This window comes from Acanthopagrus latus, chromosome 7 (genome assembly GCF_904848185.1).
Source record: "Acanthopagrus latus isolate v.2019 chromosome 7, fAcaLat1.1, whole genome shotgun sequence".
NCBI lineage: Eukaryota > Metazoa > Chordata > Actinopteri > Spariformes > Sparidae > Acanthopagrus > Acanthopagrus latus.
In genome coordinates, this window is record NC_051045.1 from 3,247,114 (window position 1) to 3,264,191 (window position 17,078).

The 17,078-nt window shown below is 40.2% G+C and overlaps 1 protein-coding gene and 1 long non-coding RNA gene across 3 annotated transcripts; one reads left to right on the top strand and one right to left on the bottom strand.

The window, feature by feature from the left end:
• Positions 1 to 15: 15 nt before the first annotated feature.
• Positions 16 to 11,517, top strand: LOC119023305. Of its 2 annotated transcripts, XR_005076228.1 has the most exons (3): positions 16 to 154; positions 3,287 to 3,453; positions 11,308 to 11,517. It is a non-coding gene; the product is annotated as an uncharacterized LOC119023305 (long non-coding RNA). The 2 variants fall into 2 exon arrangements; XR_005076227.1 differs by lacking the exon at positions 11,308 to 11,517 and having other exon boundaries at positions 3,287 to 3,623.
• On the bottom strand, positions 7,750 to 16,243 carry tspan31 (tetraspanin 31). Its single transcript, XM_037105134.1, has 6 exons — positions 16,047 to 16,243; positions 12,577 to 12,744; positions 12,377 to 12,457; positions 12,105 to 12,245; positions 11,369 to 11,479; positions 7,750 to 10,539 (listed from the first exon to the last, which is right to left on the bottom strand). Exons 1-6 carry the CDS (start codon positions 16,107 to 16,109, stop codon positions 10,465 to 10,467), a joined length of 639 nt encoding a protein of 212 aa, XP_036961029.1. The 5' UTR covers positions 16,110 to 16,243; the 3' UTR covers positions 7,750 to 10,464.
• Positions 16,244 to 17,078: the final 835 nt, after the last annotated feature.

A 17,078-nucleotide genomic window follows, 5' to 3' on the forward strand; every position in this document is an offset into this window, starting at 1 on the left:
CGTCCACCGATGGGTGCTGGTCGTCTCTCCCCGTGCTCCCAGCAGCCAGGCAGGGATGGAGCTGCTTTATTATGGAGCAGCCGCCGCTGTCCACGGTGCTGATCTCCCGCTGCTGACGTGTCCGCTGCGGCCACATGCAGGAGGAGCCCGCGAAGTATGAACCGGACCCTCCGTGTGTGTGTGTGTGTGTGTGTGTGTGTGTGTGTGTGTGTGTGTGTGTGTGTGTGTGTGTGTGTGTGTGTAAAACCTAACAGCAAAAAGAGCAAATGTGGGTCAGTGTTGGTTAGCTTGTTCCGAAGTTATCTACTGAGAAACAGTAAACGTTTTAGCTAGAGTTACCAAAAATAACAGAGATCCCTCTTTCACACTAGCGCCATTTTGTAGCCTTTGTTTGGGACCAAATTCGCGACCACAGCTGCCTTACAATAAGAACAGCAGACGTGGTATAACATTTACAGATTCATTTTGAAATACAGCACAAGTATGTTACAGAAAGAACTAAATAGATCTTACCCACAGAGCATGCGCACTAGAAACTTCCGCCGACCGAGCCTGCTAACTTCCGGTTGAGCAGCCGGCTAGCATGAAGACAGATAAAATAATTGAATCGTGCGGCTTTTTTTTAGACTTTCCAGATGTTATTGGACCGAATGGCTCAAATTACGACAGTCAATTAAGTCATTTCGCGGGGTTGTAACGCTCATAAAATGTTTTCCTCCGTTTTTAGAGATGCTTCTTTCACAATGTTAGCTTAATGGAAATGCTGTTTTTGGGCCGCAAACCATCGCGTGACGCTGTAGTTACACGGTTCGGCCACTGCGACAAAATGGCGCGATAAAAATACCCGGATCTTCCATGTTGCGGGGCCCTTAGAGCATGCGCACTAGACACTTCCGCCGATCAAGCCGGATAACTTCCGGTTTAGCGCCTGGCTAACTTGAATGGGGATAAAATGATTTAATCTAGACTTTCCAGATGTTATTGGATTGAATACTCTGGTTATGATAGTCATAAATAAATATACAAAGTGCTAAACAAGTGTCTAAATGAGGGTACAGAGGTTGTCACGGATATTAAATGTCATCACAGCAAATACAGAGGCTCATCTATTCACTAGCCTGTCTTTACAGGCCGACTAAAGTCAAAAACTATTTTAACTTTATCTTTTTAACTTGTACATTGATCAGTTTATAGACAACGAGTATCGCAGTTATGTAGTAAGACGTTAAGTGCACTGCTGGAAAAACCAGCATAGACCAGCACCAAAACACATCATATGCTGATCTTGCTGGTGATATGTGGTGTTTTGGTGCTGGCCTATGCTGGTTTTTCCAGCAGGGTGGTGTTGACATTTTTGTATTCAGTCGGTTTATAGCCTGACATTAGCTGTTTACTTATAGCGATTTAATTTACGCTTCGAAAATCACAAATGTGGTGTTCATCTGTGAAGATTATCTTGCTGAGCATCACAAAGATTATTTTCAGCGATATTCCAAAATCCAGTCAAAAAATCCCAAAGGCTTTATGTCGAGGGAACCAGGGTGATGCTTGCTTCCATGTTATCCTATAAAAATACGTCATCCCTACACCACTCTGTATCAGTCGGGCCTGATATGAGTTATCAGGGAGCTGAATCAGGGAATCCCTCGTCTTCCAGATATTACTCAAGATACTACGCTGAGACTGATTCATCTCCTGTAGCACAGACAGCAGACGCAGCCGACATCTACCTGCACATTACTTGTTCTAAAACTTCAGCATGCACTCCACACGCCTCACCGTGTCAAGGTTTTAAGCTGTAAACAGAAGAAGGAGGAAATTGTCTCAGTGCGGTTTATCAGGACGGTGAGACAAGGTAATTAGTGAAACATCGGAGGAAGAGGTCCAGAGGTCACTTTTATCTGCAGTGTGCAAAAAACAAGCTGCCCTCTTACCTCTCTCTCTCCTCCCCCTCTCTCTCCCTCTGTCTCTCTCTCTCTCTGTCGCTCTCTCTTTCTCACACTCTGCATTCTCCTCCATAGCAACACTTCCCACAAAATCCCCTGTCACATTGATCATGATTGATTTTTCACACTCTGCTTGTTACAGATATGGATTTATTTTAAGCATAACACTTGATTTGAGATGCAGACTATACCTTAGCTATCATGCATCCTTCCCCTTATATATATATATATATATATATATATATATATATATATATATATATATATATATATATATATATATATATATATATATATATATATATATATATATATACGTATGCTTTACTGTCCTGCATGTATGGACCATGCTCCGTTGTTAGTAATGATCGAACAGGGGGCCATGAGTGAAGCCTAATTGTTTGTGTATAGAGTCTTTCGACCATCTTAACAGCAGGGCAGGAAGCGTCTCCTGCTCTAACTGCTCTCACACAAAGCAGGAACAATTAACAACATAAAATATAAAAAACAGCTATTTTGTTTAACCTTAAAGACTATAGCACACGATTTGGACAATATATACATTAACACAAATTGATAATATTCTCTGCAAGTGTAGGAAATGTCTGATAATATGATGGTACACTGTGTAGGAGGGTTATTTCATGATGATTCTGTTTAGGGAGGGAGGGCTGGTGGTGGATGTTAATGAGGCGATCATTTGTTATGTTTTTTTGTTTTTTACAAGATTAATAAGAGGAGGATTTCATGTCTGCTCACCAGGAAGTCACATTTATGTTTAACGTTCTGTAAACCTGATTTTTTTTCCACCTCCTTTCCATTTCTTTCTCCATTTCCTTTGAGTCCTTTTGAACCATTTTCCTAATTTTGCTCATCATCTACAGTCCCGTTATTGTCTGATGCAGCCCCACAGCGCTCTAAGATGAGCTGAAATAACCCTTATTAACACCGCGCGTCATGTTCTAAATGTGTCCTCCTGAATGGATCTAAAATTGGGTGTTATTTAACACTATGAATTATATTAAGTGGATATTGTTTCAGAGATTATTCCATTCAAGGTTGAGTCACAGTGGCAGAATCTGGACATTTCAATCATTCGGTCGAATAAAGCTTCCTGTCCTTCAGCTCACGTGGAGATAAGAGATGAGGTGCTGTTTTAAAGTGAAATACCTCTTTAAGACATGAATCCTCTGATTAACTCCCCTGATGGCCTGTACTGCCCTTCCATCTGAAGACTAACAACATGCCTCCCTGCTCTGTTTCATTATTGATAGGCCATATTGACCTGTTTGTCTCCCTTCACTGATGAGAATGATTTGCCTTCCTGTTTGTCCTCACAGAACGCTGAGAAGAATCTAGATCCGGATACAGACCCAATGAAGCTGCACTGGTTTGTCCCCAACAATCCAGTTCAATCCTGTTCCCTGTGACAGCAGAGACTCCTGGTATTCATGCAGGATGTAGCTGGATGTAGCAGCTGTAAAAAAAAAAAAACATATGGGAAAAGGTGATCAGTGCAAATGGAAACAGCCTGTGGTGTTTATTATAACCTTAATGATTGAATGGTGAATTTATAGTAGATCAAACTTAATTTAGTAGAAAGCTGAAGTCACGCTCCCTCCGGTTTGCCCCATGAGACGTTATTTCAGAAAAACCCTGTGTGGTGGTGAATGGAGAGAGAATCTCTGCACTGTTTGAATCGTGTCGTGAATCAAACATGTCAACATCGTCTCGTTGAACTCTCACCAAACCCCCTAACCTAAACCTTTCAGAGCTGCTCACAGAACTGGCCATATATCTGCAGTTGTCAATATGAAAAGATTTATTGCATTTTTTATCGTTTATAGGACCTTTTCTGTGCCGAGGTCGGCGGCCATGTTGTTGTTGATGACGTGTGTTGAGACGATTGTAGCTCACTGAAGATTTTAACACAAAACAAGATGATACTTTACCTCATCATGTGTGCAATTCATGGCACAAATAAAGAAATGATCTGTCTCTCTGCGTTCACTATCATACAGAGTTTTTCCAAAAAACATAGTTATGTCACGGTTATCAAACAATCGAATACTCTAAAAAACATTTATTAACATTTGTAATGGTTTATAAACATCTGTTGTAACTTGATAACGGCCATCCAAATAATGTTTATAGATGATTTTAAACCATTTAGAAATTATTATCAATGCGTTACAACTTAACAATAAACAACTGCTTCATAAATGGCTTATAAAGCATTTAATTCTATGGAGAAGAAACTAACACTAAGTATTTTGATATTTATAAAATATTTATGAGGTAATGATACAAATTCTGAGATATATACATATGATTTCAATCACTGAATAAACAAGCTGCTCTCAGAGAAAAATAAGGTCCTCAGAACACTGTTTGAAGCTAGAAAGGTGGCAGGGTCCGCCACATATAAACAAAGTGAGACAGTGTGAAACTGTGTTGCACTTTAAGGCCCGTTTGCTTCTTCAGTAAGGAATACAGAGAGAGTTTGATCATTCAGTTAGTTTAAGCATAAAAACAAATCAGTTAATGAAGGTCTTTCTCTTCTGATTAAAATGTGTTCCATTAAACTACATAGTGCACCTTGAAGTTGATTTAAGTGACTTAAAATAGTAACACAATAACAGGTAGTTATGATGAGCGAGTCAGGGATGAATCAGGAACGACTTGATTGTTACTGAATCATTAATGTTTCCTAAATGAACTGTTATTTTGAGGACTATATGATGATGATGAGTTACTAGAAAACAGATTGGGAGATTACAGATTAATGAATCATTTAGTAACCATTACTATATGAATATCTGTGAATGGACAGACTGACCATTTGAGTGGCACAAACTAGTGACGCACACATTGATGAACATTGATGAAAATAATCCAGTGTTATTTAGTATTCATGAGTGAGTGGAGGTGACGGGACTGTAAGTGATTTCCTGTTTTTTTTCCTCTCCCATGTTTGATTTTTTAGAGCAAACTAAAATATGCCAATATAGCTGTGAAGTATGAATGTGTGTATGTTATATAAACTACCTAAGTAGCTTTTGAATGCAGTACTTTTTTACCCTTTCTACAGCACAGCATCGGTGCTTGTACTTAAATAAAAGATCTAATCTCTCACCGCTGAAAGTAGGACTATTATAAGAAACAATTCATTGGTCCCTCCTGATCTGGAAGCTGCCTTTTCCTGCCCCCATGCTGAAAAGCTATACATAATTAGTTCTGCCTATAGGACGGGCCCTTGTAAAGCCCATTCATCACAGCGCTGTGATATAATGGACCAAATGTTTTAAGATCCTGCCTTCATGCGCTTGCAGAGTCCATGCTATATCTGTAAGAGGACAGATGGCCATCCCTGTTGGTGCGATTCTCCACAGCTTCTCCAAGCTAATACACCCGGCATATGGACATGCATCACAGGGTGGGGACTGGCACCGGGCCCTCAGGAGAACACGCTGACAGGATAGGGGATGCGATTTGTGGTGCAGTTTTCTAAAATGCTGGTACTTCGCCACCGGAAACTCTCAAGACCCAAAGCCCTTACCAGGCACATTTTACTTACATAATTGTTCCTGCGTCTCAGGAAAATGAACCCGCAGGTGCTCCCTGGCAGGGTGCACCCACGCCAGAGATTAGGTCACGCCTTTTCTCGAAGGGGGGGCAGCGGCGATGGCGACAGTCTGCCATGGGCCATTAGGACGAGGGCAGAGGAGCAGTTTATCCTCATTTAGGACAACCTTGGTTGAAAGTTATCAGGATAATTTCCTTGTGTGTCGTCTCTGTTCTCCTATCAGAGTGTACTTGAGCTCTCCTTCTGCTGTGCTCTGCCCCCCCACCCCCACATCACTGGACCCATCCCAGCTGAAGGGATTAATGGCTTCTGAAGGAATATCACAGGGAATCAAAAACCCACTGCCTGAGTGAATTAATTTTATAGCTGCCACGTTGATGCTATCCACCTTCGACTCGCAATCAATCCTCGTGATAGCAGTCGCCGGAGAAAAAGCCACCATTGTTTACAAATTCCCTGCTTGTCTGGAGGTATTTACCCATATAAGAGCAGGCTGAAATAACAAGTCAGTGGTGGAATAAGAGATGGCAGCTGCACAGACTCTGTACTGCCATCATGTGGTGAGAGGTGTCGTATCTTTAGTGCCATCACGACCACGACTCCATCCCCCTCTCTGAAGACTTAACTTCACAGCAGCTGCAAACCGGCCCTCACTGAACTCTGCAATATAAAACTGACTACATGGAGTATCTTCAAATGATCACATCTCTTAAATCTGTACAACCTAAACTAAATGGTTATAAAGGCCAATCAAACATTTTGAATGATAAAAGTACTGAAATTATGCCAAGGGATAATGTTTTGACATGTTTTTGAACTGGTGGTTTTGGTAATCATGATGGTGTTTCTTGGAATATCTTCAACTGCTCAATTAAACAAAATACAACAAAAACACGCGATGTTCAAAACTAATAACTATCTCTGTTGAGTGCTGGCGACAGGAGGTCCGATTTTATAGAGCCAAAGAAACAAAATAATAACATCATTACACCGTTCAAGATTCAGTTTGTCATTGTGCTGCTGAGCAACAGAACAACACAGCAAAAATACAGTGGTGCTCCCTGATGTTAAGAAGAGACAATATTTAAAAGAAGAGCAATATTTTCTTCATACAAAAAGGAAAGAAGATGAGCAGTATAAAATTAGGTAGATATGAGGCAGCTGTATGAGAGTAAGACAGAATTCAGAGTGGTAACAATAAGTAGTTTAAACAAAAACAGGCACACTTGTCGAAATACAGTACGTCTCCTTTGCATTTGTTTCGATAGAAGTGATGATATCATCTCAACAGTTTGAGTGAGAAGTTGAATATTTGTGAAAAATGTTCACGAATTTCAGAATATTTTAGGTTTTTATCTGGCGGTGTTTAAAGGTGCACTCTGCAGATTTGGGGGAAGAAATGTTCATCAGAAGAAGAAAACAATCTTCGATGGTTGAACTGAATTAACAGACTCGTTGTTTTACTTCAGCTCGTATTTGCAGGAACCTTCTTTGCCTCCTCGCTCACTTCAAACACTCTTCCAGAGAACTTATTCCCATCTGAGGACAGCTTGTTTCATTGGTGTCAGTTACACTGGGGACCATGGGGACATGTCCCGACTAGTATTTTAAATGATCAGTTTTGTCCCCAATCCCTTTTTGAAAGCATAATTAGTTGCTTTGCTCTCCATCAGCACCTGCAGCTCAAACTATCTGGTGCTGGTTCTGGTGCCAAACTGACAACATTTTGACGGGATGTAAAATGTGAAGTAGCTCAAACTAAGACAAAGCCTACAACATGTGAAGGAAAACTGTTATTGGTCACTGAATGATGATTGAGATGTGATCAAAGAACTCTACACTGTAACATCCATATATGTAATATTGCATATTCATCCAGCCTGGCCACATCTGTCGACCCATTATGTTGCCTCACATGTGAAATGTCGTGAAGACTGTTTTAAACAAAGAAAATTCACCTGAGCATCTCTACTGCAGAAACTGATTCGGGTCACTTTGGTTCCGCCTGATCGTGCTTTGGATGCAACTGATCCAGTATCTGTAAAGCTTTTTAGAGTTACATGCACTGCCCCTTTAGAAACCTTTAGACAAACCTTTAGACACGAAGAAAGACCCACGCTGAATATTATTATTTATTTCTAGATGTAAGAAATCTCCAGTGTGCTCTCAGACATTTGAACCCCGCTGTATAAACTGAAAACAATGACACAAGGGAAGCAGTTTCCAATTCAAGGTTTTATTATTTGGAAAATTAGGTCTCAAAAAAATCAAGATAAATTGAAGGACAAGTGCACACAAATTCAAAGTGAGGTGTAATATACGGCATAATAATGCTTAAGATCTGTCAAAATGTTTTTTGTCATTGTTTTTTTTTTTTTTTTAACACCAGCGAGAACTCCAAACCAGCAGCAGGGAAATCCATATCAGCCGACAGATTCAAGTAAGACAATATAATTACAGTTAGTGTTAGTCCTTTAAGTTAAAAGCAATTCAAAAGAGAGAAAAAAAACAAAAACACATCTTTTAAAAGAGAGAAATTAATGAGCCATGATTCATCAAATGACCAACATCGAGCTCGGCACCAAAAACTTCAACATAACTTGAGGCTATCATGTGCATCATCATCCAACGGAAACTTAAATACATCCTGAAAATATTTAACACGTCTTTTTTACAAAGCATTTAATAACACTGATGAACGAAAAGGAGCTGATGGCAACAGAGAACAGAATTATTCTACAGAGGAATTTTAAAATATTAAAAACAAGAAATATTGCAACCAAAAGCACATTTTCACAATTAACACTATAAAACAAAATTGGGTTTAAGCAATGAGCAGTTTTGGCCAAATTTACCCAATTACCTGAAATCAAACAGCACTTCTTATTACTTTTTTTTGTTGTTGTTTTTTTTTTTTTATAATATTGAGATTTCTTCCAGTTACACAGGAGGTCATGATAAGTACCTGAATCCACTTCTCTACAACCAGAATCTAAACTAAGCAACGTCACTGTGCGACACAAAGGAACAGAGTAAATACAGGAAGGAGTTGATTATAGAGAGGAGAAGTCCCGCCTCCTCTGGTGTTTCCCATGAGACACTGCTTCAGAAACAATATGTACAGTAGTCGATGGCAGGCACGTTTTTTAACCTATTCGAATTGTGCCATGAATCACACACGTTTGTAAAACAAAAAGATGCATTTACAAGCCAAGAAAGTCACAGTTTGTCATAAAAAAAAGGAGTAAAATACAATCGAGATTTGTGTGAAATAATTTTCAACACAATATATGATAGCAGTGCCAAAATGGCCGTCACGACAGCACAGAAAAAAGTATTTCAAAAAACACAAGAAATCTGGCCATTCTGACAACCGCAGCTATGTTTGAGGTGATTTAGTCTGTGAGCGAGCTAATATACACGACAAGGCTTAAAGGCACAGTATGTTAAGATTGGACAACCCTTGAATTCATACTCAAAACAAACAGGGGGGGCAGCTTATCACCAGAGTAACCGCTAGTTAGCTCAGTTAGCCATGTAGCTAACAGTAAGCTAAGACTGTGAAGTCGGAGCAGTGGGGGAGTGTTGGTGTTAACACCGCTAACACAGGAGCGTGCTAATATAAGTAGCTGTCTGCAACACAAAACACAGACCTCTTCACATTTTTGTTGATGATCTTAGAAATTATTTCATGTATTAAAGTAAAATTCAAACATATTAGAGCTGTAATGTTTTGGTGTCAGTTAAGACAAGACCACCAACACAACTGCTGGGTGTGTATTCTTTAAAATTACATATTTATCTCATATTTCATAAGCTTTATGACAAAACTACGACTTTCTAAAGTTTATAAAATATCTTTTAAATTGACAACAATCATATATGTAATTCATGGCAGTACCATATATATTTTTTCTGAAATAAGATCCGAAGGTGGCCCGACAGAACAGGAGGGACTCCGCCTTTCAAATGTGGCCTTCAAAGACCTCATATATGCAGGCAAACCTCCCAACAAGAGGAGCAACCACATGGCAAAGAATGACTTCGAAAAGATTATGTACAACATCAAGGCTGCAGTCCATTGGCATCCTAACATCTCCATTAAAAGTTGGTTGGCTCAGTTACAGTTCACAAATATTTGAACCAGAATGACTAGCAACTACGTCACCTAAAATCTAATCTTGCTTCCTAATCCTGTTAATCTGGCATTTATGGCATCTGGAAAAAAAACTAACAAAGAAACAAAAAAAACAATTTACATACAATCCAAAAACTACTTTACAACACACGTCCAGAATGAGCCTTCGTCCCTCCTCAGCTGACAACATCACACTGGACGTGTTTTGGATATACAGTTGTACACATCACCGACAGCACTGACCAGAGGAATATATTTGTTGTTAAAGTGGTGGCACTACATTAGAGACGAGAGGAAAAAATGCCTAGGTGCATACAAGTTAGCCGTCGAACACTGCACAGTCATTTGATTGGTGTGAGGAATGAAACAAACAAAGAGGCTGTTTGTCTGTGCAGGCGGAGGACACATGCAGAGATGTCTCATCGCTTGTGAAACTAGCAGGCGGCAATCAGGAGATCTGGAACTCAAATCGAGGCTGGGTCGCGACACCACACCACCACACTTGTGGTATCACAAGTTATCCTTTCATACATGAGTGTCCAGGTCTTCCAGCTTGAGCTCTTTCCCGAAACAGGTGACAGACGTTGTAGTTTCTCGGTCTCAGGTGAAGGTGTGTGTTGTTTTGCTTCTCAGTGTTTGTCAGGTGCTACGTGCGCTCGTCCGTTCTGTGCTGTTGTCGTTGGTGTGGCTCTGTATTATATGCCTGAGTGTCTGCCTCTAGGTGTGCGTGATGCTATGTGTACCAGTGTGTCTGAAACTTCATCTATGGTGCTGCACTGTGTACGTGGGACAGACTATAGGAAAGCACTTGGGTTTGCTCGTGGATCCTTCTGGTTCCTGTAGCGCACAGCGAGCCACACTCCCAGGATCTGTTGAAGAAGTTAAAAGGGATTTCTTTTAAATCAAAATTCCCTGAGTCAAGCTTCTTTAAATGTAAATTTTTCAGGGTTCAGTCATACAAAGAAGAAAAGGTGATAGCTGCTAGCTAGTTCATGTTCTTGCCGTTAACAGATTTGTGTTAGACTAACTTCAGCATGTACATAAATCTTAAATCTCAAAGTTGTTTGAAAATGAGCTTTCAATATCCATCATCGAAATTAAAGGCCGCATCAGTGACCCTTTGTTGATAAAGAGTTGTTAAAGAGCACAGCCAGAGATCCTTTATTGATGTGCTTGGGAGGAGGGTTTACTCTGGACAGTTTCAAGACGTTAGATTTTGGGCATATTGCACCGCCTCACTGTGCCGTTTAGTCCTGCTCTCACAGTTCGTTCTCATTTTGCACATTATTTGATCAGATTCACTCAACCCTGCCGCTAACGGGACAAATTGTTCACACAGTTTATTTATTCAATCATTGACTCCGGTCTGTATTCTGACGGAATGGATGTTGCATCACAGTAAATAAGACAGAGCAGCTTCCTCTCGTTAATCAGCACTGTTAGCACTTAGAAATTGACCAAATTTAAATGCCGGTGTCGTCAGACAATGTGATTACTGGAAATCTCATGTAAAAACCAAATTTTAACTAGATGGAATATTTCCCAAGAAGTGGACACATGCAAATATAGGTGGACACATCCATTTAGCTAAACACATTAATCAGTCCAGTTATTTGTCTTTCTTATGTCTCTTACAGAGAGAGACAGAACGATGAGGAGGAAGGAGAGCAGATAAAGGTTTGCAGTGTGGACTCTCACCTCTGTGAAACTGAAGAAGAGTCCGACGCCCCCGAGGATCTTCAGAGCCTCTGTTGCATGATTCAGCATCATATCCCCGCAGGTGTAACAGAAACCTTTCTTTTTGCATAACTGGAGTGAAAGACACAAATAAAGAAGAAAGGCCTTTAGTCTTCAGCAGTATGAGTCAACGGTTTGTGAGCTAAACTGGTATTAGCTACGAAAAATCTATTCTGAGAACTACAGGAAGGCTTTCTTTCAACTTATTCTGGGTGAGGCAAACGCTTATGTCACATTTTCTCAGTGGGAGATATTGTGTAACTTGAAATACACAGTGAAACCAATATTTACTGCAGACTGTATATTATTAGAATGAAAGGGAAACTAAATATTTTTGTTATGCAGCAACAGAAGGCTGCACCTCTGTTGACTTTAGACTCAAGCAAGAGTGATTTCCTGTTTGATGCAACAAAAAATAAAACTTCCTCTCTGTGTTTTTCAGAGGCACACTTCAAACTGTGGGTTATGAGAAAAAAAGGATGCTCATTTGCTGATATTTCCATAGCCAACTAGCTAGTTAGATATGCCCACAGCTAAAAACAGCATGCTGAAAATATCCTGTTGCATTTGTACATGAACACCATCGATTCATAAAAGGGGAGATTTCAACTACTACCCCGTGAAACTCTCTTCTGAGGGGCAAGAGAGCACCTGAAAGTGAGGGGAAGAGGAAATTTCAATTAGGATAGAGCCTTACAGCGTTGCAGTTTTGTAAGTCTTGATCAAACTGTGCTCGACTGGCGGTGACATTGAGCAGCCCGCAGCAGTTCAGCTGGCTCTCCAGGTCTGTCTTGGTGTTATTTTCCAACATTCCCCAAGCAGAGTTCAGAAGCGCCTCCTTAAAAAAAAAGCAAGTAAGAGGAATAACATGGAGTCACAAAGATGCACTATTTATGCAGACACGAATATGTTTTAGTATACACTGAATTAACATGGATGCAGAATAACAGACATCCTACGACTGCTCACCTGCTGCCCGCGGTTCATTGCCAGGCAGGAGCAGGAAACTCCAAATTGGAACAGGAAAACGATGAAAAGGATGACCATGTACTGGGAGCAAGAGGTCAAAGAAACAACCATGCAAAACCACATAACTTTGAAATCACTGTTGCATCACACGTTATCGGTCAACTTGTGCGTGACCTGCTGACGAGGCGGGGAAAGGATACAAAGAAGAGCATGACTTGGTGGTGGTGCATTGCTCCGATGAGTCCTACGATGGAGATGAGCAGCAGGAAGACGCCCACCGCGATGACCCCACCGATGATGTGGATGCTCGACACCAAGCCGAACCCCTTCCCCCATGCTGCCACTCCGATCAGCAGCAGCCCAACCAGCTGAAGGGACGAGAGCGGAAGGAAGTTAACTAGAGTCAGCTGAGGCAGCACGCATCTGATTACATAGTTGCGATTCCCACAAACAACCCTGAAAACACCAGCTATGCTGCTGAGAGTTCTGTGATGAGTCAAGTCGAGGTATTAATAATGCAGGTGAAGCGGACTGACAGAAAATGTGCATTAAACATTAAAAATTCTTCATGCGGCTCCGGGTCATAAGACTGCTGGCCTCTCGACAGTGTTTCCAGATCAGATCATCTGAAACTAATTAAAAACACTCATTTCATTGTTGAGTTTTGTCACATTTAGTTCTTTAATTTTTTACTTTTAAAAAGGATGCAGACACTGACCGCGAATATAACACAATCACCAGCTAAAATCTATTACTCATAATGTACACCAATCTGGTTGAACTGACAAAACGTTATATAAGTTATGTTGGCGTGCTGGCGTGACCCAAGTAGGTTAATCTTGTCATGAAGGGACCGTTTGTCCTTCCTGTCTTTATACGTGTTCCTACACTGCTGTCACTGTCTTCCTCATTCTACACAGCAACTACAGCGTCACCACACAGATGACAGTTACAGTGACTCAGCCGTCAATTTGATGGGTGGCACGTGTACATGTTCCAAAGGTTTCTGACTGGGTGGGTCGTGTCTCATGCGTTTCTTTCAGCAGTGAGGTCGACCGGGACTGTCAGCTCTTCGGCTTAAAGTGCGGTTCGCTGTGTGAACTATGAAATGTCAGGTTAACTCCCATGACCTTCACAACATGTTTACCTGGCAAGCGTAAAAGGAATTTAGACAGCAGCTGATAGTGAGCAAGACAAACACAATCAAGATGTTCATGCCTCAAAAACTGATTTAAAAAAACTTGATGTTCTATGTTTTGTCATGTTAACTGTGGGTACTTTACGGTCTCAGAAACATTATGAGCATGCATGAACAGAGGCATTCTCAATTACTTTCAGTATTAAGCTCAGCTCTGAAAATTGTTTTACACTACTGCAGTTCAGCAGTGCAATGCTCTATCACAGCAACATTAACTCTTCATCTATAGATTGTACAAACTGAAGAGGAAAATATGATAACACTATATTAAATTCACCTAATGCTGAAGGTTCAGTTATTTTCTCCCTCATGTTGATGGAAAGTTGGGTGAATATTCAGAGAACACAAAACATTTCTGAGGTTTTACAGCTTCTTCTTTTTAAACTTCAGTTGTGCAACACTGTTTTGCTGCGAAGCTCCAGAAATATTCTGTGCACTCTGAAACTTCACCCAACTTTCCGTCTGTGTGTGGATGAGAGGTTCATGATTTCATTTTCATTTTTTGGGTGAGCTTAAACTTATGTCTGATAACCCCAGATGACATCTTCATGTTGATTTTCATTGGGTTGCAATGATGTACCAGTTTTAAGGTAAACTGTAGTATAAAATTTGACAGATATCCTACCTTGTACATTTGCTTATCTAAGTTATTAAATCCTACTGTATAAGTGTTGTTACAATCATATAGATCAGGACATTATATTTTGTCAAATTACAATAAAGTGTTTGTTCAACCAAAAAAACCCCACCCCTCTGTTTTCAGTCTTTTAAGGGTCACTGTAACCGATAATTGTGTCATAACATATAGCGTTAAACTGTGAAATTGTCTGAGACGGTTACTGTACCGCAAAAATCTCATAACGCAGCGTTGCAACTCTTCCTGGAACTACCAGGGAGGTATTTAAACTTGAGGTATGACTTAAATGTAGGGCTGTCATGAATAACACTTCTGGGCTACAGAGCTTTGGTAGTAATCATCAACAGATATTTAGAGCTTCAGTCCAGGGGTGTGAGGTCTCGTAGCATAACTCGTGTGTGACTCAGACAGATATTTCTCTGGTCGTGGTTGAGGTAGATGGCATAGTGCTGCAACAAATGACATCCGGTTTAAGTGAATGCCTTCTGTTACTCTACTGAACTGTTGTTTGCATGGTTCTTTGTTATCTAATTAAATAGTTTGGAGTGTTTTCTGCATGTTTGAAATCTTGAGGGGTTCGGTTAAACAAAGTCTATCTACTTTTTTGCATTTTTGTGACAAAATAACTATAAATATATATGGCATTTTTTTTCTTTGATTGATGGCCTCCATTTAGCGGAAAACAACAACAACAGACCTGTATCCAAAAATTGAGAACCGAGGACCTACCCAAAGAATGAATAGTGAAATAGTCCAATTTACATGATTAATCAGTATGTAAAATGTTAGTCCATTTCTTTTTGATTGATTTCTTATCAACTGATAGTTTCAGCTCGACATATCATGATTACACAAGACAGATCGGCACATACTTACCAGTAATACTGTGGACATGTCAGAGGAGGGGTCAATAACAACTAACAGGGTCAACACGTCAGTAAAACTACGCAACAGTTAGACAATGGAGAAACCTGTGTGATATGATGCAATGCAACAGGCCTGCATGGACACAGTCTTACTTGGATACAGGGGTCACATTTTGTTGAGACAACTTGTTGTGATTAGTAGCCTCAAGCGGGTTTTACACTTTGTGCTGGAGGCTGGTTGTAGGTTGACTACCTCATTTGACACATGTGGAGGAGCAAAGTTACAAGATATAATCCACTAACCGCAGCCTGAACATTCACCATAAAACCTACTGTCTCCTAGTGTTCATTTTAAATCTTTTATAATATTTACTACAGGACAGATGTTGTGGATCACACTAGCGCAGGAGTGTTTTATATTTCTGATCTCAGTTTAACCATCTGTTCACGGTGAGGTTATGTTAGCTAGCTATGTTGACAACCACAACTCCCATGACTGTTAAGATACAAACACACGAGCTGATTACATCTTGTTGTGACAAGATACGAGAGAGGCTGCGGGGAGACAAACCACTCGAGCATGTCCACTTGGCATTTTAGGTCAGCTGGCCTCAAGCTAACGGTGCCTTCTTTACACATAATGGCGATAGCTAACAGGCTAGTGGGGTTAGCTACAAGCGTAGAATACTACTTTCTACATCTCTGTCTACTTGGCTAACGTACACTACACATTGTCTAACACTCTAACATGTAATAAACCAAACTGAGTCCATACCAATAGTCATCTGCGGAGTGAAAACAGAGGCATGTGGAGCAAAAGACGAAACCGTTAGTGATTAGCCTGCGCTGTGGCTGAATCGGTAGCTAACGTTACGCTGGTACATTCAGAAGCTAGGTAGCCTGAGCTAATGCTAGCTAGCTAGCTAGCTAGCTAACACTGAACGTTGATGATCCATTTTGTACACTCACCATATAAACCACATTCAGGGAACAAAGCGCATTTTTGGAACAGGTGAAACCGCCACAGACCATATTCGAAAGACCTCTGTGGGCTGATTCAGGCTAATGAATAAGACAGAAAAAAAAGTTTTTAAAAAACCCGGTGTTGTCTGGCTCTCTGGAGCGCTAACGTCTGGACACAAATGTTTTTGGCCAGCAGAGAGGGCGTAACTGATGACGCCCGCGCCGCATGTGACGTCAGCGTGTCAACTACGTCATCGATGGAGGAGCCAAGAGGTTTGTGATCAATTTAGTAAAGATGCTGTTTGTCTGTACACAGTTTTATATAATGTATAGATATATTTCTAATTACTATAAAATTGACCAAAAGTGAATAGTTTATTGTTGTTCTTTTAGGAACCTATCCACTCCAACATGACTGTATTAATATATCAATATAGGTTCTGCATGTGTTTAATAAAGCCGGGCGTTTCTTTTCTTCGTTTAGTCTCTGTGTGACTGAAATAAGCTGTTTTGTAGCCTAATATTTAAGTCTAATCCTCCAAGCGCGCTTTAATTTACATTCCTGAATCACATATGTCCATGCAAAAGAAAAAGATGTTATATTATACATCATAGAAGGTATAGGTTGTTACGTATGACTAAGCCTACGATTAGAAATATTTGTTCCTTTCTCATAATATATCAGACTTCAATCCTTTGTCTGTCCACTCATCACTGCCTCCAAGGACATTCAAGTATTTAAGGTAACCAAAAAGAAGTGAAATAAGTAATTTATAACTCTACACAGAGAGTAATATTCTCACATCATATATTACTTTGATAATTAAGGTACGTAACTTTCCCAACAAGTGTTCCAAAACTACATCTGAGGGATTATTGTCATACTGTGAAAATGCATAACACACACAGCCATTCCCTTTATATTGAATGATAAATCCTTTGTGAGTAAGTAAGGATGATTTACAAAAACAATAAACAGTAATAATAAAGGTGAAACTAAAACATAATGTACAGGACGGTGAATCAGGACTCTCAGTG